The 25127-nt window shown below is 36.9% G+C and overlaps 1 protein-coding gene across 1 annotated transcript in view; it reads left to right on the top strand.

Moving 5' to 3' along the window:
• ROBO2 (roundabout guidance receptor 2) overlaps positions 1-25127 on the top strand; it is an 888578-nt gene that overhangs the window by 812217 nt on the left and 51234 nt on the right. The window contains exons 15-19 of the mRNA XM_030448588.1: positions 2631-2862; positions 9075-9199; positions 11931-12102; positions 17506-17688; positions 19844-19870. Of these exons, the coding sequence (XP_030304448.1) occupies positions 2631-2862; positions 9075-9199; positions 11931-12102; positions 17506-17688; positions 19844-19870 (739 nt within the window). The remainder of the gene's footprint in view (positions 1-2630; positions 2863-9074; positions 9200-11930; positions 12103-17505; positions 17689-19843; positions 19871-25127) is intronic.

Raw genomic sequence — 25127 nt, 5'->3', positions numbered from 1 at the left:
TAACAAATGGAGGAAATAATGAAGTCATAGACTTTGTGTTGTATGAGACTATGTATGCATGTATGTATAGACATAGACCCAAACGTATGTGTGTGTGTATAGGTACATACACATGTATATACACAAATATGTATATGTGAAATATAATTATCCTACACCTCACAAATATCCCTGGTTGCTCCATGTAATTATCCAAAATTAATTTTTTAATAATCAGAAAACTAAAAAAACCCACCCCCAAAATTCATATTTCTCAATAAATGAAGTGTCCTCTAAGCAGTTTCCCAACATTTTGCCCATAAGGCCCAGAAAGGCCTTATTCATTCAGTCTAGCTTTAAGTAAGTGTGAGAGATACTTCATATCCTCTTCTTGATAATAAATGGAACTGGATGTTTATAGAAAATATTAGAAATGCATAGGATTGTCTTTCATAAATACTCAGACTCTGAATAATCTGAAAACTGGGTGGATCAATATAGTCAAACTTCTAAGTGAACATTCTGTGAAGCCTGTGTGAGTCCCAAATCTCACTAGTTTATAGCACCCATGTACATGACATCCATGTTCTATTCCTGTGTTCTGTTTTCATATTCCTTGTATTATTTGTTTAACCTTTTAGGTTAGGAACTTAAAAGTCTAGGAGGAAAAGAGGGATATTAATAATTTGTATAATACCTGTATGTCAGTGCTTACAAAAGCTTGATAGACTCAGAATTAGTGTCTCATGGGAATACTGAATTCTTCTCAATGAGTTGTCAGGTGTGTTTGTGTTTGACCATGCCATACAAAGAAGTTCTGTAGCAGCACACCATTGCAGTTCAGCCTAGTCAGTTCTGAATTTTCAGATGTTCTCCACTAGGCAGCAGTCACTAGAGCTTAAAAGCAAAGCAAAGACAAAATGGAAAGTTCTAACAAAGTTGTGACATTTTTGAACATACCCTGTAATTCAGAAGTTAGGTACAATCAAACTCAGCATTTGATTATTAAACATCATATCCTTATATTGCAATTTAGGTGTAGCATCTATATTGGAAAGCACATGAAAGCATTATTCTTGCTGAATTTTGTAGTAAACATGAAGTTCACTTCATGTAAAACATTAAATTAATGAAAGTCAAACAAGAATAAAAACAATTTACTCTGATTTACAGACTCCCTTCATCTTGAAACAGCTGCTTAATGTTCTTCTTAAAAACACAGCTTGATTCTTTCAATATTAACAAGCTATTATTGTGAGTTATATCCCTCTTTCAGTGCATAAATTCACTTAAAGTGAATGTAGAGAAGTTTATAAAATGCAAGCTTAATGTTGTTGTAACATATGTTGCAAGGTTTTTAACACTGACAGTTTTGATGAAAGACATTTCTGTTTTGCACTCATAAATAAAAGTGTCCTTCTTGCTTGCCGTGCTTTTTAATGTCCTAGGAATCTGTGTCCCCTCTGAATGCCTCAATAAAGTGTAAAAAGATTATAGGAGAAGCATAATAGACCCTGGTTTGTGTTTTCAGCCTTAAATTAATTTATTCTTAAGATTTAAGTCAAATTGTCTCCAACTCTTGAAGATATTTGAGCTAATGAATTGTTAAGAACAGAAAATTCCTACTTGTTGAATCTTAGTTGTAACCAAGAATATTCTAAACAGCTCATCTTCTTATTTGTCCTGCACTTTCCTTGGCACATTATTTGATGGCTACAGAAGCAGCTGGGTTTGGTTTGGTTTTATCCATCATATTGTTTTGACTGTTGTTTTTCAAAATTCATGTAAATGTCATAAAAACTTGAATCATTAAGTGCCTTTTTTTTCTTCCCCAAGAGAAAAAAATGCATGCAACCTCTCCAAGATAAAACAAATTATGAGCTTTTCTTTCAAATAAAATTCTTACTTATATCTATGATGGGTTAGAATTGTTAAACATCTATGCGTGGTCCAATCTTGAATTGTGCTTGCCTAGCAACATGTAAAATATAAGCCTAAAATAACATTCCATCTCCATCTGATGGCCTGAGAGCATCACAACCCCAGGATGCAAAGAGGCTGCTTAGACTGTGAATGCAAGAAACAGCACATGTCCTTGGAAGTAGTTTTCTTTGCATCTGTGTTATGTTTATTTTACTTTCCGGAGCATCTCATGAAAAGATGAGCTGTGAGCCAAGTAATGGACTAACTGAAAGTATGTAGAGTATCTTCAAAGACTTGTCCTCTGAAAAGAATTTGTTTTTCTTTTCTTCTCCTATTTCAGCACATCAGTAGCCAAGATGTGCTTAGCTAGTTTACATGCAGTAAGCATTATGCCAAAGTTCTCTACTCATGATTTGTTGCAGGGGTGGGGCCTTGTTTTATGATTTAAGGTGGTATTTGTCATGATATATAGAGCTGCATAGAGGTAAGTAGAAAAAATGTTCTATAACAAGTTAATACAAGAAAAATGCTTATGGCAGACGGTCAACAGTGACTTAGAAGATGGCAGTACGATTTTTTAATTTAGGAGCTCAAACAACTGTTTATTTTGTCTTTTTGAGAGAGGACAAAAGTATTCTAGGCAAATAGCTTGGTTTTTTTTTTCCTTTTTTTATACAGTTGCATTAATTTAATATGTTTACTGATGTATTATTTAATAACGTTTCTAGGTTGACCGCCAATCCCAGTTCATTCAGGGCTACCGAGTAATGTATCGCCAAACATCTGGCCTGCCTTCTCCAGCTGTGTGGCAGAATCTGGAGGTCAAAGTACCAACCGAGCGCAGTGCTGTCCTGGTCAGCTTGAAAAAGGGGGTCACTTATGAAATTAAAGTTCGACCTTATTTCAACGAATTCCAAGGGATGGACAGTGAATCCAAGTCTGCTCGTACCACAGAGGAAGGTTAGTACAATGATCAGAAAACTGGGCTTCTATACCTAGTGCTGAAGGAAAAATCAAGAGTGACTGTTCTTCTTATTGTGTGTGTGCATACTTTCAGCTCTTTTTCACATGATTTCTGATTGCTAGATATAGGGTTGGCATTAGAATATGATATAATAATCAGTTTGGGGCTTTAAGTATTCCATGAGAAAGCACTGGGCCAGCCCTATATTCTTCTGGCTGGTATGTCCTTCTAATGTACAGGCTGTTTTGGATCATCCAGAAAGTGTACACTGAAGGTGTTCTTTTATAAGCAGTGTTGTTGCAATAAAACTCTTTTGTCTGCACTTTGAAAATAAAACTTACGATGCAAACCTTTTGCAGGTGAGCATTTGATACTAAACACATCTTTCTGAATGAGTAATAATGCAGGTGAACAGTTTGGTCAGGAGATGGGAACTGGTGAAGGACAGATATTTAATTAATCTGAAGGAACTCCAGTCTCAAGGGCATGCTACTTTATTGTTTCTGTTAGCACACCATTCATGAAACTGCTTTGTTTAGTCCATTGGCAAGTTTTCTTAAGTAACTTTCAAGGCTCTGTGAAACATGCAGGGTAATAAACAGCTTACACTACTGAAATGCAGAAGTATTTATATCTCTAGCATGTAATGTTTTGCTAAACTGTATGCTCCCTAGGACTGCTTCTTATCGGAAAGTAGAGGGAATGACATGAGACATAATTAATTTTTCTCTTAGCAAAGCCCAAGAAACCTGTCTTTCTATCTATCTAGTGCACTATTTGCCTGGAAAATCTCTCCTGTAAATTTAGATGGATGATCATAACTATGTTTCTCTGTTTCACTGATCTCTTTCAAAGCAAGGGAAAAAAATACTGGTGAGATTCCAAAATGCTCACATGGTTTTGGTGTGTGTTGAGTGCACTCTTTCCTTTCTGTAGTGAAATGAGGCAACCAGGTGCCACTAATTGCCAGGTAGTGGGCGTGAGTTTGTGTTAAGCCCACCTGTGCCTGGTTAGGGTGGGCCCCCACTGCACATGAGCAGGACCAGGGGGCCAATAAAAGGGGAGTCTTGAAGCACAGGCTCAGCTCAGTCTTGAGCATGCTTTGCAGAGAGGTCAATTGCTCTTGGAGCACTGCACTACCTTCATTGCGCCACTAGCGCTCATCGCCGTCAGGGTGTGGCTTTGAGAAGTCTCGAACCCGCGGCCCTCAGCATTGCTCGGGGTGTGTCGTTCCGTGCTTAGCCGGCTGCGGCACTTAAGCCTCACCCTGGCGGCAATGAGCGCTAGTGGCGCAATGAAGGTAGTGCAGTGCTCCAAGAGCGACTGACCTCTCTGCAGGCATGCTCAGGACTGAGCTGAGCCTGTGCTTCAAGACTCCCCTTTTATTGGCCCCCTGGTCCTGCTCATGTGCAGTGGGGGCCCACCCTAACCAGGCACAGGTGGGCTTAACACAAACTCACGCCCACTACCTGGCAATTAGTGGCACCTGGCTGCCTCATTTCACTACACCTTTCCAATAAAGATGCATCTTAATACTTTTCAAGAGACTCCTAAGTTTAACTTGGTGCTGACTGTCACATCCTTTTTATTTTAAAACAGACTCACTACTCTTTTCTCTTTGATTAGTTATGATTATTGGCCAACAAGTAAGTTATCCTGAAGATTTGATAGATGAGGAAATTTGTTGTCCTGCAACATGTAGAAGACTGTGTAGGATGATATGGTTCAAGTCTGATTTAAAATTTGGGACTTTATTTCTTGGATCAGACTATATCATAAATCAGTTGGTGAAGACTATCTTTGCAACACTTTGAACAAAGCTAAAAAAACTTAAAAATTGAAAAAGCTCTCTAGATGTGCAATTTCTTTTCTAGAGTCAAAATGTGGGATTTTGTCCCCCTATGAGCAGATTCTTTTCTTCAATTTCAATTGCCTTTTGTTGTTTATTTAATTTGTCTAATGGTCTTTTGCTAAAGGTAAATTAAGAATTACTGAAAAAGATAATATTTTGTACTTCCTGTTTATGTATATAAAGTCCTTGATGAATTTTACTTTCTTTTATAAACCTCATCTGTCAGCAGAATCTGACAGGTAATTTCCTACTTAAAGGCCACTTTGTTCATATGGAATATTTTTTCACATTGTGAAGATTTAAAAAAACTGTCCTTGTCCACAGATACATATAACCTGCACCTTAGGATCTGCTTTTTAGATTAATATAACCTTCAAGGAGTCTGTTTACAAGTATCTCTCTCAAAAAAACTCATTAGCCTATATCACGTAGCCTTATCACCAGACAAATGTCAGCCCCTGTAAATAATTCTTTCTCTTGCTTGGGTGATAAAGTTAACTACTTCCATTAGAAAATTAAAGCACCCAGGAGATGCAGTTCTACAGATATTTCCTCTAATTCCTCACATTAGCTTTATAATTAGATTGGTGTTCATATATTTCAAAAATAACATGAGCTAAATGTTTAATGACAGTAGCTTACTTCTTATCCAATGAAAAAAGATGGCAGTCTATTTAAAGGTATCCCACTTGCTGTGTCACCTCTATTTCCATTTTGAAAAAGTGAGCTTTTTTATGCTTGACTTTTAAAAAATGTCAGGTGTACTATTTTTAGCAAATAGTTTGGAAGAGTGATACACACATTAGGAGGTTTTTGTGACACCAAAACGAATAGCCCTGAGAAAGGCAAAGTGCAACCAAAAGGTAGCGGCAGCTTTCTCCTGGATTGAATTTTACATACAGTGTTACTTCTGAGGCCTACCTCCCAAAATCAATTTTACTGCAGTTAGGCTTTTCCTCTAGATCAGACATTTGTCACAGTTCAGTATCCATCCATCTCCTGCCTCTTTGGCCTCGTGAAGGTTACAAATGGAATTCTGTTTGGCTGCATCTGGAAAAGATGAGCGGCGATTTGGGTTCTTTCATATCTGTAAGAAGAAGCTGAGTGCTGGAATAATTGACCTGTCAAGAATCAGGTTAGGTGTTCTCCAGCAGCAAGGGAAATGAGAAAACGGGTTTAAAAATGTTATTTTTCAATGTGGTCTATTTAATAGCTGCTGCAGTGTCAGAGAAGTGGCTTAATTTATATCATGGTGCCAGCTTACAGAGTGATATTACCAGCAAGAGAAAGCGGAACTGTTATATACATATATGTGGATGCATATAGATAAAGGAACTTAATAAAATATTTATCTTAAAATTTTCACTATTTCTTTCATGCTTCCTCTAAAGATAGATTTTTTTTTTTTTCAGTTACATTCACTGCTTTAAATCTCTTTTGGAATAGCTTTGTGGGGCAATGTTTGTTTGTCACTACAAACATGACACTCAGTAATGGAAGTCTCTTCAGTTTTTATTTGCTGTCTGTCAGTTCCTTTTTGCCCTTAAATGATTAAAATTATACTTCTAGTTGCATTCATCAGCTGCAATTTTAATTTTGCTTAAAACTTACCATCCATCTGAAAAAAAAAGTAAAAAAAAAAACCAAAAACCAGAAAAAAGTCACACACTGGTAGAATATTAAGTAGAATTTTCATGCAGTTTAAATGCAAGCACAAATGAATGCCACATGTTTTTTTTTAAATGTTAGAGCATTATATTTGTTTTACATTTCTTTAGCATTTGCTCTCTCTCCTCTGTCTCTGTCTGTGTTTCCAGGTATGTGCATATAAGAATTTCTATTTCTGAATGCCTAGTGTGTAAGGATGAAAGTAAATACTTTTCAACAGGTTGTTCCATTGTACTTGAAATTAAAATGAGTTATAAATAAGAATACCTTTGCTATTATTATTATTATTGGTTTTGTATAACATTTTCATCTAATTAATTTTACATATGTTCATTTATTCATGGTTTTTCTGTTATTGAATAACTTCAGACTTTAAAAATGCTAATTTTTTTACTAGGTTACAAATTATTTCACTTGCTATAAAATACACAACGCAACTATTAACTTCACCAATTTTATGCTTTGCATGACTTCAAGGAGTAGCCCAAGGGCACTTCTCTGTGCTTCACTTGAGCTGACTGAGCCAAACTGTCCACAATATAGGTCCATTTCTTCCCTCCAGTCCAGTTTCTTTTGCGTCATTCAAGGTCACAAGGTCACCTAGCACTGTTTGCTTTGCAACTGATCCAGCATTTGAAAATATAGTTGTCAAAATGTGCAGCCCTAAAGTAAAGTAATACGTGTGTCATTTTTCATCTAAAATATTTTTTTTTATTACATAATCTTACATGGTCCCTTGTCCCCACTTCTGATACTCTAGTTTTAAGTGGTGTGATACCTATCGGCTACTTCAGGTCTTCAGGTTTATCAGGGTAAAACTTTGAGCTCAGCTCCTTCATCCTGTGCCAGTGTTGCAGACGCTACAGGAAACAATAAGGAAATCTAGATTGACTCAGGAAACTCAGATATTCCTGATATCTCTGGCTGTGTTTAGTTGTGTTAAACTTGCCAGACTTTAAAGCAAAGGTGCCTCTCACTTCCCCAAGAAGTGTAGTCCAAGAACACTCATGCAGTCAGGAATATCTGTTAAATAGAAGTCTAGAGACCTGTCACCATAGAACTTAGCAGTAAAGGAATCCTCTCTGGATAGAAATACTCAAGAGCAGGGGACTGGAGTCAGGAGGACATGGCACACAATGTGAGATGCCCAAAACCAGAGGACTATCTAGATTTCAAATTGGAGCAGGGGCAAGCATTGAATATTTTAGGTTCTGGTACAATACCTACTATAAGTCTTCAAAATAAACTTCCATATTTCATATTAAATGTTCTAAGATCATATTAAAGGTGTTGGCAAATACATGGAAGAAAAATTCCATAAGGAGGTATTAAACACAAAGACATTGCCCTGGAACAGAAAGTATCTCAGCAACAGGCTTCTGTGGATTGGAAGATTGACCTGGAGAGGTATCAGTAATATGCTCACTCTATTCATTCACTCTTTCCTGGCTTCTTTCAGTTGTTTTTTCTGAAGACTGGAGGGGTGAACTGGAATGAGTGAAATAGATGGATCTTAGGACGAGTTCAGTGCAGCTATTATCAATAATTTATGTATCATACACATATAATTTATTAATTAATAATCAATGTTTTTAAAAATTATTAATTAATAAATGAAATATGTATAATACACTCAACTTTGGAGACTTAGCTTGCTGCTGTGATGGAGTTTCAACCCCTGCATAGAACTAAGGGTGGGAAGAAAGAGGGCCACAAAAAGTTTGAAGTGGTTGAGGAAGACTGTACACCATTGCCCTCTGCTATTGCCAGGATTGTGGAGGACCCCCTGTACAGAGATACAGCGGATGCTCACAGAGGGGACTTGTCCATAGTGGAGCTGCTGCACTGCTTCCCAAACATGCCCTGACCAAGCAACAGCACCCTGCTGCTGGTGTAGCTGCAAGAGGGGCTTTACCAGCATATCTCTGATCACTAACAGCTGTAATGATTTTTTTTTTCCACACTTCTAGCAAACACAGCAGGGCTGGAAAGGAATTGTCTTGTAGATACGGTCAGAATGCACAGTGACCACTCAAACAGCTGTGAATGGTTGAACTGAGCAGGACTCTGAAGAGACAGAAATTTGCCTAGGGAAAAGAAGACATAAATATGTATCTGACCTAACTTAGCAACTCCCCCATTCACTGACATTTGATGTAAAGTCCTGAACACTTTAACCCCTTTCCACCTTAGAGTTGCAAGGCTTTGTGTTGCAACCTGTTAAGTCAATATCTTCCTGGAGAGCAAATAGGAAGCAAAGATCTCTAAACTTTTGCTGCATATATTATTATTAAAATGTGGGCAAAGAAGAATCAAAATACTTTTCAGACCAAGTAAAACAGCCTCACATTGTGACTTCATTGATATATCCATAGCTATCCATGCATATTATGGAAAACAAATGCAAGCGTGAGAATAATTCCAATGCAAACTTAAGAATCATGAATATAAACAAATTAGGAGTGATTCTCTATTGTCATAAGTTCCACATTGTCATTCAGCACTGTGCTTCTCTTCAGAAAGGCATTTTTCAAAATTGTCAGGGCTTGAAAAAACGTACATTCCTTGGCGTGCAGGGAGGGTCAGCTTTGTATATTCTCTGCACGGCCTTACATTGTTTCAGCAAAATTTGTGCTCTAGCAAATGGATTGATGTTTTGCTTCTGTTTGTTCCCTCTTCTTGGTGTAGCTCCAAGTGCCCCTCCTCAGTCTGTTACTGTCCTGACAGTTGGAAACCACAACAGCACAAGCATCAGCATCTCTTGGGATCCTCCCCCTCCAGATCACCAAAATGGAGTAATCCAGGAATATAAGGTAGAAATGATGTGTAATGGGAGGGTTGTGTGTTAAAGCAAACAGCTTTTTTGAATTACAGAACAATAGCTCTGTTTATGGATTTACATTCTGACAGTTTTTATAGCCGCCCATGTAATTATATGAAGAAAGAGGACTGACTGATTATAGATTTTTTTTTTTTTTGAGCAGTACTACTTCTACACTAAAAGCAAAAATACTATGAGCTATATCAAGAAGAGACGTGTAATTGGCAGCTATTTTATAGTGCTTTTCCTTCTTTTCCTTGCTGTGGAAAGATAGTTTTATTTATTAAGGGCTCTGTACTGTCAAGACAGGTGGTGATGTCCCTGTCTGAAAGGGTCTACAATCTGGCATAAAAGCTGGTAAGAAAATAACTCTTTTCTCTCTGCAAAATGCTAGTCTTATACTTAAAGATCAAAGACAAGGACTGTGGCTCTGGGAGAATACATGACTTCTGGGTATTATCTCTATTAACTTTCACAACTTAAAGTGCTAGTTGGTTTGCTCTGAGGAAAAGCTTGAACACCACTACCACATCCACAGTTTGTCATTTAAGAGTTGCCTACACTGGTTGGATTTTCTCCTTCTTTGTTGCTATGATGACTCAAAGTATCCACTCCTTATATATCATCTTAAATTTTGTTGTTGTCTGTAATTCCCCAGTAAGCTACTTTGAAAAAGTATATTTGCACAACACAGAAAAAGTGCAGCATGTTATTGGTTTGGAGGGCTCTGGAGAAAATTACTGGGCAAGGTTCAGCATTGTCACAGGCTTGTGACTATGGAACAGATTGTTAAATAAATTTGCTGTGGCTGGCTTGTATACCTACTGTGAAGTTTTAGTTGAAAGAGAGCCAAGCAGATTTCTTGACAGTTCCATAAAAGGTAGAAGTGGTGGACGCAGCTTATTTTACACAAAAATGTGTAATTTTTTCCCCTGCTGTATCTTGAGGCGACATGGCATTAAGAAGGGAGGAAGTAGCTAAATCTACCAATGGTTCGTGTCTTCCATCTCATTGCTTGGTGAGAGGGATGTAGTAAATGCTCACAATATTTATGTTTAGCATAGAACTTATTTTGTTTTGCTTGTCATCAATATCAAGATTTATTCATCCCAGTATTTTATTGATTTTTCATATCAATTAGCAATTATCTTTTGGCTTAATTAATCTTGATACTGACTCCAGTATAAGTCAATATCATCAAGGACGTATAAGCAAATAAGCAAATCACTCTTCTAAACCTCAGAATGTGTAGATATGAAACAAAGTAGGCTGCTGATTAATTAATTCCATGTTCCAGGTGAATGCGTGGACCTCTAGGCTGTTTAAAAAACCAGCTGGAGTCACTACATATTACATCTCTTCTGCATTAGATTAGGTGGCTGCCTGATTAGTGGGCTGGCTACAGTGAATGCAGTGCAAAGGCTAATACTTCTTGAGTATAAAATGACTGTTGAGGTTTCACAGTAAATTTTCTAACAAATTGAATGTAGATCAGTTGATTCAACTTCAGGCATCAGAGAGCCTGTAGATTCCCTTATGAATTAAGTGCCTTTAATTAGGAGTATCTCATGGCTGCTGTAACCTAAGATGAGGAGAGACAAGGAGTGAAAGAATTCATGCAGTAGTTTTTCACCCTAATGCATTCTGGCCTGCAAATAGAATCTATTTGATCTTAGGAGAACAAGGGTTTCTTTTGCCTTCCTGCCTCAGTGTTTCACAGGAAAAAGATAAGGTGTGACAAACACTTAGCAGGGTCAAAAGTAAGGGTAAGGAGATCATGGCTGTTGCTTAGACACATTAGTTTGTAGCTGATAGTGGTTCCACCAATGAGCCTTTCTTCTGCTGATATAATTGTTTAGCACATATGTGATATTTTTATGCATTGATTTTCTTGAGTGGGAGTAAACCCATTCTTTAATATCACAGAAGCAGTATATGCAGATAACTAACTGAGGAAAAATCTCTACAATTTTTAGTTTTGAAACTTCTTAGGAAAAGCCTATGTAAAAATGCAACTTTAGAAATAACACTCTGAAATCACAGACCGTTTTCATCACAAAATACCAGTTGAGATTAGAGTGTTTTTAATTAGAGAATAATTGAGTGAGAAACTAATATCTGAATTCCTGAACTATGTAAGTAATCGCAAAAGCAGCAGTAAAAAGTGAGTTCCTACTTATTTCATTTCAGAAATTTCACATATCCCTGTTGTGCAGTGAAAGGAAATTGAAAAGTTTTTGAAAATTGTTTTTTCTTTAGTACTTTCAGAAGTGTTTCAACCTGTGCTTGTATTAGTTGGTGTCCTCTTGCTATTTGGTGGGAAATTAAGAAAGAAACAAATATGTGGTGGGTTTTTTTAGGTGAGGTTTGATAGTAATTGTATCACTAAACAAGATTTCAGTCAATGTATAATGCCTATTTCTCATCTGAATTATTCTGGTCTGTGCTTCTAAGAAGCATAACCACAGAATTTGCATCCCACAGAGACCCAGAGTTCAGACAAGTACTTGCAAGCAGTCTTTGCAGCTGGCTTGGTCCTATGCTAGTCTGGGGAAACCTACTAAAATAAATCATCCCAATTCCCCTTACTCCTGGATATTAACGTTGTTAAGAAATCCAAATTAATCCATTGTCAGTCAGTACCTTGATATGTCATATCTATTTGCATTTATTTATGAGTATGAAGAATTTTGCATTTTTTAACCTGTCACTTCTTGTCCCAGATCTGGTGCCTAGGTAATGAGACTCGCTTTCATATCAACAAAACAGTAGATGCAGCCATTCGATCTGTAGTAATAGGTGGCCTATATCCAGGTATTCAGTACCGTGTGGAAGTTGCCGCAAGCACCAGTGCAGGTGTGGGAGTAAAAAGTGAGCCCCAGCCCATAATAATTGGTAAGTGATTGTTTTGTTGTTTTGTTTTGCCTGTTTCAACTTTCAGAAATGCTTTCATTAATCAGTTCTGGGAGCATAAGAGTCCATGGAGCAAAAGATGAGATTTGAATGGAGCTGGTTAGTTAGCTTTTAACATCCCACTGCCTGCTGACATTACATCTTCTCTTTGTGCAGAGATCTCATAGCCAACGGAGGGAATTATGTTCTCAAGACATATGAGAAAACACAGATTATCTAGTGAAACTGATTCAATATTTTTCCTAAATAAATTTACCACTTCTGCGAGTTGGTGGATTTATGGAACTAACAGCTAAAGCTCCCTTTTCCTTCTGTTCAGATGACTGTAATATTGCCTTACTTGTACCATTGGTGCCTAAGGCACTCCTTACAGTTGGTTTTCTGAACGTTGGAAGTCACTGTTTCTCAGGTATCCCAAGCAGACAAGCTTCCTCTGTCAAAGAATAAGTGGCTTCTAATCCAAATAGAGAGCAAAGGCAGTGTCATTCCTACCTTTGAAATTAATATTTCTTAGTAGTGGTTTCCATGCTGAATTAATTTCTTGACCTGAGTGAAACACAGATTCTGATTCTTTCCAAGTGTAAAATATAAAGGTAGGAACAATATAGGAAGGGTAAGAACAGGAGAAATAACCATATTCAATAAAACCGAATTGAGCTGAGCAGAGCAGCTTGTGAGTGCATAATACAGGAATTTTGTTGTTTTTATCTCTATGACCTAATTTTGATATTGCTTAAATGAATTTTTGTTTTTTGTTTTTTTTTTTTTTTGTGGGTCCCTCTTTGTTTTTAAGTATTTCCATTCTAGAAATTTTGTCAACAGGATGTCCCAAATGTGGACTAATCTGCTATGTGTAGACCTTGAGAAAAGGCCATCCACTAAGCAATGCTTTCATCTTTAATGATATTAAGATTCCCTGTGCTTCAAAACAGAAATTGTCTCTGCAGAAGTCAATATAAGAGTGGAGTTGAAGATAGCACTGGGGTTAGAAAAAGGCAGCCACAGAAGCACCAAAGAGAAGAGGGGAAAAAAGTTTTCTAGAACTGAAAGTAAAAAATTGATTTTTGAAAATATAAGAAAACTGTCATCTGATAGAACTGGATTTCTGAAGACTGTGTAAAATAACTGATGTTGTGAAACTAATCTGTCATTGCATTTGCTTTCAGAAAGACTTTTTTTTTTCTTATTTTCTTAGGGAGTCCATGGTCCATAGTTAGGCATGGCACACCCTGGGCTTGTTCCAGAAAGACACTTAAGTGTGCTGCATTTTAAGCACTTGAGTAGTCTTGTGTCACTTAATATATTTTAAGTTAAACTTGCACCAAAGTGTTTTGCTGGATGATTCCCAGAACTCTTAGCCCCACATCTGGGTACAGCCCTACACCCTGACTTGTTTGTTACAGAAAATTACTATTATGATCAAGGGTTAAATGTGGGAAGAGCTGTATTGTTGCAGCAGGGAGGAGAGAAAAGTTAGAAAGGAAGTTATTTGGCATTTACGGGGTTAATTTTTTATCATTAAATTTACGGTAATATTTATCTGTACCTTAAATGATCTCGGAATTTCTGCTTCAAAAAGTCTGTCTGGTGGCATCTTTGGACATTTAAGAGTCCTTTGCATGAAAAGTAAAGGAGTCTCTTTTCTGTTTATGTTGTGCTTCTGTTCTCATTTCTGTTTTCCCTTTTGAGAGGCCACAGTTGAATGTGGTTACTGATTATATGGTCTGTATCTCTTTTTGCTTTAGGTCCCATTTTTCTATTGCTTATGAATTGCTGGTAGTTATTTCTCAGACTATAAATTCACTTGATTAAGGTCACAATGTTTAAGTGATAATTTTTCTGGAAAATTTAAGTTGGTACCACTTGATATTTGGCTGAGAATCAAGAACATAAAATAAGAAAAGTAATTTTTAGGTGAGTTTAAAAATAAATAATTATGTGGATTAAGATGAGTTAATGAATAAACCTGAAAATATCATCATGAATGGAAAAGCATTAATGATTGTATTATAATGGAGTCTTATATGGCCTGGTGCTTAGCTGTAATATTTAACATCCTGCACACAGAAGGAAACAACTGCAGAAATCCTGACTGTGGACAGAGCAGGTCAGTGATGCAAAAAAGTTAAGCTTTGTTGCTAAACAAAGTGATTTTCATTGTCATCAAATATAGAGTCCAGTATTCTTAAGTATAGAATATGTTCTCAGGAGAAGTTAGGTTGTTTTGTGTTTGTTTTTGTGAAAATAATTCCTTTTCATGGGGGATAATCAACTAGTGACTTCACAGGCCAGTTCTAGATAACAAACCCATGACAATCCAGAAAGTAAACCAAGGAGAATATGCAGCAGTTGGAAGTATATTATTTCTTTAGATAGAAGTTGTGTCAGTGTTACAGAAATCCTGAACTTTTACTTCAAGCAGTACCTTGAAAAAAATTATGGAAGACTCAAAGAGAATCAAGAATAAAATTTTTATGCTCATTATTGATATGCTAAAAAATTCAATTGTAAAACCAGAAATAAAACTGGGGTAGCAGCATCATTGGTTAATGGTATATCCATTGCTTTTCTTCATCAATTTGCCTGTTCACTCTCACATTCTATCACTGCCATAATAATATGAGGAACAGCTGCAAACTTTCACAGTAATAGGTACAATCGAATCTGATGTGTCTAATTAATTTTTGGTCCAACAAATTAGTTTTGTTCTTCATTACTCTCCAATGGGAGGAAGACATTATATTTCATTATGTTTTTGTCTTCAGGAACAATGGACCGTTACAGGTCACACACTTCCCTTGTCTATGTTCTAATTAGTTGAACTGACAGCGTTGTTACAGAAACACCTGCAGTATATGAAATAGTACACTGGTACCGTGGATGACATATTTATTACTTCTGCTTAAATGCTATATAAAGAAACACAAAATTAATTCTGGTTGTTTCTCCAACCCCCAACAATTATATTAATTCTGTCGCACTTCTGTGGGTGACCTTCATCATGATCCACTTTAATTTTCAGTCACCAAATTCACAAAGCATATGTTATTTTGACATTTAAATGAGTTATTACTTTTGCAGTTGTAATTGCTAGGCACTGAAGGGTAAGAGTAAACAGCTAGACTGCCAGCTTCAGAAAATAATTTGGAGACAGATTGCATCTTTCCCTAGAAGAGAAATGGAGAATGTTAAGTCTACTACAAGCTTCCCTCAGGCTCTCTGCAGTTTGCTCTCACATCTTCCATTCTCAGAAGACTGGTTTCTGACCTTGGAGAAGAAAAACAGATCTTCAGTCTTTTTGGAGGCTTTAGCAGAAAGCATCTGGGGTTTTTTTTGTGTCCAGGACTGTCCGGTCCTGAAGCTGATGTCTTTGAAGTGCTTCCTTACCTTCTCTTCTCCATGGCAGTGTGGCTGCCTCTGAAGCAGTGCCGATATTACCTGCTTTTTTCACAGTGCTGCTGCTTTTACCTCACCTCCAAAGGGCACAGAAATTAACTGAAAGCTAATGGCAATTAAAGCAACATCAAATCCCATGCTGATTTCTACTTGAAAATCAATTGTGTGCTTGGAAGAACACGCATTAGAGTGCCTCTTTCTATTAGTTTTACTCTTAGCACTTCCTCTTTCAGCAATGGGGTGCACCTATGGATTGGCTCCATGTTCAGAAAAAAAAAAAAAAGGAGAAAATCTGATAAGGGAGCCAATGCTGCCTTCCTTCTTTTCCTTGTCACAGGTGTTCATTTGAGTTTTCTTTTCACTTACTGCAAGCAGGACTGGAAGCCATCAGGCCTTTGGCAGTGGCAAGGCAAAATAAGGAAGTATGGAAAAAGCTGCAGCCACCAGGCCCTGGTGATGCTGGTAAAGCTTCCCAGATGGCCAGTATAGACTGGTACATGATACCACTACTCTGTACTGCCTTTTTATTCATTAGGAGGTGTAGTCTGTCAGCAGCCTTCTCTGCAACCTACTTTGTTTGTGGAAAGCTGGTTTTGTCTCTTGCACAGAACTCCTGAAAGCAAGCCAGCCTCTAACAGAGTTTCAACAGTCTGTTTGCAAAAGCCAGAGGGTCATCGTTACTAAATATTGACATGGTGCTGAAAGAGAGAAAGCTTAATAAAATCACCGAGATCATTAACAGTGTGATAGCAGTTCAGTGCAGCGCATCCCATCTCTTCCTGAGAAACTTGGTCCAGTTCTGAACACAACAAAGGTCCTGAGGCTGCATTGCTGCTGGGGCAGAGCTGGGCCCTGCAGAAGGCTGCCCCTCTGGAGGGATCCTAATTTGCAGCTTGACTGGTGCAAACTGTGGGTCTTCTGCTAAAAGGTGGCCATGGAAATAAATCTGGCAGTGTCAGGCTTCTTCCATCTGCTTCAGCCGATGACCTTGTTTGCTTGCTTTATGCTGAAGCCAGTGTGCTGGCACAGGGGCTGTTCTGAGCAAAGAAGTGAGTGGTAAATTTATCAGTTGCTGAATTGTAGAAGAGGAATGCTTACATTTTCACAGCAAGCCATAACGCTATAATAATTTTCATAATTTCCTCTGAATGACCATTTCAGTGTTTTATTGCCATATTCTGGTATTTTTAACATGTGTGCAATAGACTCTCATAATTGAGAATCATAGTATTTGCATCTTTTTTGTCTCAGTAGAGTAGCTATCATTGCAGCTCTTCAGCGTGCATACAAGCATCTGATAACACTGCATAAATATTTTGAGGACTGAGCTATATAAAGGTTTTTCCCAGAAATAATGGATAATTCTTTCACCAAATTCAGAACTGCAGATGTGGATGGCTTATATCAAATGTGCATTTAATCGATATTCATATTTTTTGCAAAAGAGTATGTTATGCATTTACTAATTTTAAAACTAATCTTTTTCGGTAAGGGAAGGCTTGAAGTAGAAATGTGGTTGGCCCTAGAATTATACCCTTTATTATTTGCAGAATTTCCATTGACATTTTTGTGAGCATTTGTTTTTGAGCCAGACACCAAGTTTTTCCTTTTAGAAAAGTTCCCTTTTAGAGGAATTTTCCCTTTTTTTTATTATTGGTTTCCTATGATCCATTTCCTCATCGTTGTGTTCTGTCTATAACTGTGTAAAAAAAAACCAAAACAACAAACATGTATATTGTAAAATAAAGGCACTAAGATGTCACCTGTTAGATGATTTGGGTGAGCGCAGTAGAGCTATCTTTTCAAATTTGTGTTTGCAAAATTGCAGCAGATTATGGATTTCCTTTCTAGAAATATTGTTTTTCAGGTGTGTATTATATTAATTAAAGCTCAGCTACACCAGATAATTCTTTCGAGGTTCATTACTTGGTTTTTAATTGAATCCATAATAACATTTTTCTGTGGTTCTGTCAAATTTCTTTTGTGCAGGAGGTCGTAACGAAGTTGTCATCACTGAAAATAACAACAGCATAACTGAACAAATCACTGATGTTGTCAAACAGCCTGCCTTTATAGCTGGCATCGGTGGTGCCTGTTGGGTAATTCTGATGGGTTTCAGCATCTGGCTGTACTGGCGCCGAAAGAAGAGGAAGGGGCTCAGCAATTATGCTGGTAAGAAGAGTAACTATTTATTACCATCTCATCAGGTTCTGTCATGAAAAGAACAGGTGGTGTTAAGCCTGCTTAAAAAAAGATGTTGAACTTTCAATGGAAGTGGCCTGGGTGAATTTTGTATTCTTGCTTAAATGTATGCTATGAAAATGCTGGTTGTATGAGAAGCTTTAAATGCATTGCTCGGTACCACATCTCATCATTATCATAAGACAGTCTTTATTTTTACATCTCCAGCACATCTAGCATAAAAAAGTACAAAGAGGACTAACTGTACCTCTTGCTTCTTGCTGAGAAGGCACTCTGTTAGCAGTCTGGCTCCATATATGTATTCAAACGTGAATTAGACTAGAACCACATAAGGAAGGTTAGAAAGAATATTTGGTCTTTGTCTTCTTTCCCATGCATTTGCATGTCTTTGAAGTAATGTACATGGGAAATGAATGGAGGTACTTAATCAGTGACTGTACCTGTAGCTGGAGAAGAAAGTGATGCATTAGTGAGAAATGTGTTCAAAATTTTCCTATGGTAAAAGCAATTAAAAGTCTTGGCTTGGAGCTTGAACACCTTGAAATGTCCTCACAATGTGATCCCATTCCTCTTGCACCAAGTGCATTGCTCAAGTTACAAATTAGATTTTGAACACTACATTTGGAAAAATAAATGCATTTGCCAAGTGAAAATGTTTTCTTTCTCTTCCAACCTGTTTTTTCTGTGTATTATTTTGTGCTTCAAGATTGTTACAGATTTTTAGGAAGTCTGGTGAATTGCCATAAAATGGGTCACTCTAAATCCTAATTAAATGCAAAAAAGTTGTTCTTCAAATATTAGGGTAGGTTGTTTTATAGTGCTTATTAAAATCTAAAAAGAGAAAATGTTACCTTTTTGAGCAAGGTCTGCACAGCAGAGAACACAACAGATTTAATATTGACATTTTATCACACTAATGTTACACTAGTACTCTTTTTATTTGCAAGTTATAGCATGCAAACCCAAGGACATGGGTTCCCTAAGTCTCTGAGCATCTCTAAAAACTTGCAAAAACCCAATGTCTGTTCCCTGCTCTCAGCCAAAAAGTCCTAGGCCTCCTCACCTTGATATCAGGCATCATCAGGCTCCTCAATGTCCTGACTGGGCTCACTAAACCAGAAGGAAATTATTCTGTGCTGGTTTTCAGTCCTTCCTGATGGATTAGTTTTCCCCTGGCTTAGTGAAAGGAGCCAGCCCAAGAAGAAATGAGATGAGGAGTGAAATCAGAGGGAGGAGAGACACTTTCAATGGCTCTAAAACTGTCTTGGTTTCTGTGGAACCTCACCTTGAATCACCACGTGACCTCATTCATAGGTCATGCTTTTTGCTGAAGTTTTTCTTTCTTTAACAGCAATGACTTTTACTCTTTGAGAGGTGGAGTGGTGTTAATTGAGAAATTCATATATATATATATATATATATACACACACACACACACATATATATATATATACACACATCACAAACACCTACACATGTGTTTGTATGAAATACCAGTCTAGATCCCAAGATTTTTTACGTGCTGTTACTCCTCTTTGGAAACAGTCCAAACTTGAGATACACACTAAGACTATTACTGATTTTAAAAAGCCGAATTATTAGCCCTGTATCTGAGCTGGCATGGTGAGGAGGTGGGGGAGAGATTGAGAGCAAAGTCTTTTGTAATTTAAAATGCATAGCTGTAAATAATTGTAATAGTCATTATAAACAGTGTGTCTCCTGCAAACTCATCCCTTCTCATGTTTTTTTGCTGCATCTAAGTGTGATGTAAACATCGCATCATGGCTCAGAAGTCCCATTATCAGAATTATTAAATAGTGTGTGCATTCAGCAAGTGAAGTTCATAACAGATCATACTTCAAAATTCATCCTCACATTTGCAGTTTGGAGAACAGCATGTCCACGCAGAAAGTTTTTAAATGTGAATGGCAAAATTCACTGCTCACCTTTCCAACTATCATTTCTCATTGGCTGCTGGCTGGTTAGTGCTTTAAGCTCAACTGTTATGTCCTGTTTATGAAATTCAAGCACAACTGAATAAATTCCAGAGGGAACTCCTGCCCTGCACTTAGCGCTTGTTATCAGGGTGTGTAACTCACAATGTGTTTGCTTTCTTGTTTTGCAGTTCAGTCCTTCACCTTCACCCCTGCAGGTACTGTCCATTAGTCTGTCTCTTACCTCATCAACACATCATTGCAAGCATTAGCTAAGTGTTTATAAATGTGTGAGGTATGCAGAATTAAAACTAAATGCAAGGAGAAGTACTTCTGCTGCCTACCTGTGATAAAATTTTAGCATTCATTCTCCTAGTGATTCCAGTGGAACATAAAAATCTACCACCATTAAGGTCTCTGTCATTGTAATTCTGCATACTTACTCATCTAACTCCTTGAAATAATGCAGTTTAAAAGTACTTTGCAGGGTAAGATGCTTGAACTAATTGAACATAAACAAGCATTAGTCTTATATTACTCAATTTTGATTTTAAAGCTCATAAAATTGTGTCTCAAACATTCTGAAGATCTAACTGGAGAAAGGGAACTTCCTTTCACTTCAGCTGCTAGTTGCCTTCAACAACTGCCTTAACCTCAAGGTGCTGAGTTCTGCAAGCAATTTAGTGGTTAACCTATGCATGTACTGCCTTCACAGTGTTTTTGAAATGGAAGCATTTGCTTTGTTTCTGCTTAACCATTTCAAAACTGATATCAAAATTTTAATAGACAAAGCTTACAGTACACCTTTATCATAAGCATGACCAAAAATATGTGAAGAATAAACAAAGTGCAGCTGAAAGGGAAGGCTGCAAACATCTTAGTCAACACATAGATAGCCAGGATATACAGAGTATACAATTTATAGTAATAATTGATACAAATATTTGGCTTCTGGGCTTGTAACTAAGCTCAAGACTAAAAAAACTCATGAGTATTTATGCTGATAAATATCAGCATTTTCCAGCATAAGTCTGTAAAGTTTTTGCATGTAGCTCAGTCCCTCAGTTGCACTTACCAAAGCTGTCTCTTCTTCTGTCCCCTCTGCTATTCATGTGACAGAGACCACTCTTCCTACTGCACTGCTGAACCAGTCCTTATGCTCAGGTAGCTGCTTTCTTGCTCTTGTTTCTTGCCACAGTTTGAGTGCTCAGCATAGCAGCAAGGAGCAGATGAATGTTAAGACATATGAGAGAAGGTGCTGTTGTCTGTCACAGGGGTCTGTGACACTGTGAGGGAGAAGTATCCTTGTGGAGAAGCTCTAGGGGCTTAGGAATTGCTCCTCTGGCTTTCAGGCAAGAGTGTTCAAGTTCCTTTAAGGTCGTGACACAACACATCCTACTATAAAGGCTTTATTTGCTTTTCTTTGAGACACAACGTATGATTTTTTCCAAAAATGAAATAATGCATCTTTGCATTTGGTTCCTATGATTATGCCACTGTCAGCTGTTTGTAACTGTGCTGAATTTTTTCCATAGCCTTTAGAACTTACATTGATATGAGACAGGGTTGTCCTGGAGCCCCCCCTGACTGTGCATATTTCAGTGCACTTGGGCCACGTGCTGCTCAAATAGTGTCAAAGGCACTGCTAAAAACTTGCTTTTTTAAAAAAATAGCTTTTACATCTCATGGACTTCATAGAACTGTAACAGCACATTGTTCTGTTTGCTGACATAATCATTTCTGGAGGCAGTGAAGGCCTACAGTAGTCAGAAAAAAAAAAAAAGTACCAGTAGTTAAAAAAAGAAAAAGCTCTTATGAAAGAACATAGCCCATGGTTTCATATATTTATACCGAGAATTCCCTAGTTTAGAATTTTAGTTCTCTAATATTTGTATTTGTCATTGGTAGTATCATTTAGATAAACATATTTTTGCTTATGGAGGTTTGATGACACTCAAAACTTTGTTGTTCCCTTCAAAGTTATGATTCATAAGCAGTCTGGTTTCAGATCTAAATATTTAGGCAGTGGTATGTAGCTTTCAGAATCTCACTAGAGACAGCTATCAATGAAGTTTTACTAAATATGAATGTATCCTAATATATTCATATTTTATAAGGTGCATACTTTTTGTTTAGACACCTGCTTTAAATTTTCCCTTCAGAAAGTTGCAGAACATGCAGATTTGACTATAAGAAAGAGAACTGAATGTATTAATGGAACATTCATATACTTACTCTATCTCAGACACAAAACAAAACCCTATTTTTTCAGTGATTTCTGATTAAAATATTTCTCTTTTGTTTTTCTTGAGTTGTATTTGCATGTGTGTGGAACTTAAAGCTCTAAAAATAGTTGTTTAGAAGTCTGCATTCTGCAGCTGTATAGTTACTTGCTAAAAATGTTCTTTTGGGTAATTTTCAGATTGTTGATTATTGACTGGGGCTATTTGTTATTAGTAGTCTGTTATTAGCCTCTTAACAGGTGTAATTTCTACTGTGTGACTAAACTACTGTAACACTGAGTAGGAGAAGAGCAAACAGCAAATGTCACGTAACTGGTTAAGATTTACATCAGAGAACAATAATTGATTTAGTTAAATTCATTAAGCTTTCCGTCTTTGTGAATATTTTCTTGAGCACTAATTGATGGCTCCAATGGTCACAAATAAAGTGACGTTGAAAATCATAGCTAAATATTTTTACTTATTTTCAGAAAAACTGCTTCCAGTGGTTACTGAGCCACAATTCTCTACATCACTATTCCTCCCCTTCCCTGTCCCCCGTCATGACTCACCAGGCCTTGATTCTTGGTAATGTCAGTGCTATAAAACATATGATGTTCAAGTGTGTTTGTTAGATTACTACTGATAAGTAGTAGTGTCATCATCTGTAGCTGTACAAGTATATGCTTTTGGGGCCATAACATAGTATCAGCAAAACCAAACTGGTACAGAAACACTAAATGCAAATATTACCTCTTTTCAGTGACTTATTCAGTGATATAAAAGATGGATTTTTCCTACTGTTGTGAATATCTGTAAAAGCACTAAGTACTGCTGAACTGGGCTTTTTTGTATTTTTATCTTTATTATTTACTCAGATTGCCTGGATATAAAAATGTGGTTTGGGTTTCCACATGATACGAGATAGATTTCACACAAGAGATATCTGACTAGTTCTTGTAAATTAGAATTGTTTCATTTTCAAATTACAATGACAGAACAGAATTTGTTTTATTTGATGGAAATTGCAAATCTCTCTTCACATTTTGGTATAACGACTTACATAACAAAGGCATGGGATCCATTTTTAGAAATAGGAGAAATTGGATTTGTTTGCTTATCTTCCCTGTTCTCTCAAACTCATTGTTGTGCCAGTACCCACTCACTTGAATACTTAGGTATTTTCAAGTGTCTAGGCCATCAGTCATGCAAAGAAAGTAAATATGTAGTTTCACTTATGAGTAGGTAAGCTTATTTAGTGACTAGTGGTCCTTGGGATTAAAGATTTCATGAAACTGAGTAAACAAAACCAAATTAAAAAATGGAGAATTGTGGAATGCTACACATTTTATGTGCAACTCCTGAAACTGTTAAATGAGGATAAATTATTTGACAGAATCATCCAGAGGTAGACAGAAGATTTGATGGAATTTTTCTATGCTGATTATCTGTTCTGAGTTAATACTATTAAAAGAGGATTAATCTACATTCATATTTGAGGAACAGCTTATCAGAAAAAGGAATGAGACTTGGCTAGCAACATTAAAGTTTTCATTTGCAGTAGGAAAATGTGGCCTACTAGAGATAGGCATACAGAAAGCTTTCTAAAGCTGTCTTGCCTCAGAATGTCAACTTACTATACATTCATATTTTTCCAATTCTAGCAGGCATGAAGATTAAGTTTAACCTTGTCAGATAATATTAGTAAATGGTTTGGGTGCCTCCTTATATATTTAACAAAAAGTATGTGAAAAGCTCCTTAACATATGCTGTTCTTCATACAAATATATGCAATATAAGTTCCTTAAATATTTATGCATTTTAAATGCATTTTGGATTATATTTCTGCATTTTTACAGTCCTTGAAGTATAAGCTGGTTGGGATTCCTTCAAAGTCTCTCTATGCAGAGGTTATTTTTTCATCTTTTGAAAAACCAATCTCATCCCTGCAGGTCTTCAGCCTTTCTAAGAACATATATCAGGTGCAAAGAGTGCTGAAAGGGCTTTTTTGCTTCCTCAGTGATAAAAAGCGAGGGAGATGGGTGGGTCAGTGATAGGGACATACTTTGCTTCCTCCTCTTACATTGCCCCTTGAAACTGCTTTGCTTCTTTTTGAAGTGGAGACAGGATGAATAAAGCCAGCTGTCTCTGTGTTTTCTCTTTGCAGTGACATCTACAAGCCTGCATTGCATTAAGTATGCTCCTATTCAGGCATTTAGACTTGTTTTGTAATTGCAGAAATCAAACTGCAGGCAAAATTGCTGACAAAACACACGTGTGCTTGTGTTGGCAGCCTGACCATATCTTCTCTTGTTAGCTGTCTTTCCTTTCAACAATACTGATGCTAAAAGGAAGGTGCCTTCACTATCCAGTCTCTGGTAGCCCAGTTATGGATGGCATCAGGAATCTGATTTTTTCCAGACAATGCGTTAACACTTCAAAAGGAATTTTGACTTTCTTAGTTGATATTCCAGATCCTGTTCCACCAAGAATATTAATTAAAGCACTTTCTTGTTTATTTCCTTGTGAAGGTTATAACCATCCATTCATTGGCAGAGAGGGTGAAGGGTAAATGAAAGAGCCTGTGTTCCATCCCAGTTTCATACACGTCACATAAACCAAGCACATCTTCCTCAGGAGAAACAATGTCACTGCAAGACAAGTTCTATTTTTAATAAACTAAACTGAACTTTGCTTCTAAAAACAGTGTTTTTATTGGGAGGGTATAAGATAAGGAAACAGTTACTACCATCAGGATACACAGATAGGAAAAGAAAAAAAGAGTAAATTGTTTGATAACTGTCTCTTCTCAATAAGCTCATAAGCTTCTTGATATGTCTCTCACAGCATGCCTTGAAGGTTTTTCCATACCTCACTACATGGAAAATAGAATGTGTCTGGAAAACATTTCTGCACTCTCCTACTAGCTCCCCATTTTAGCTTTGCTTTATGAAGATACACAATGGATATTATAGTAGTATTTTGAAGACCACAAGTATTGAATTTTATTTTATTCCATATGACATGTATCGTTAAATTCTCAGAGTATATGTTGGCACTTTAATACTTTAAAATTATTTGTGGTAGACAATAGTCTAAACAAGACTACTAATCCTAAGAAGTTTTCAGGAAATGTGTTTTACTAGAATTACCTTAAATCTGTAAACTTTATTTATAAGGGTTCTTACTGAACATGCCTTTGTTTCTCATTTTCCATATGTCCAGTCCCTCTCACAAATGCAGAAATTTGGAG

Source organism: Calypte anna, chromosome 1, assembly GCF_003957555.1.
Source record: "Calypte anna isolate BGI_N300 chromosome 1, bCalAnn1_v1.p, whole genome shotgun sequence".
Taxonomy (NCBI): Eukaryota; Metazoa; Chordata; class Aves; order Apodiformes; family Trochilidae; genus Calypte; species Calypte anna.
This window is presented reverse-complemented; position numbering and strand designations above follow the sequence as displayed.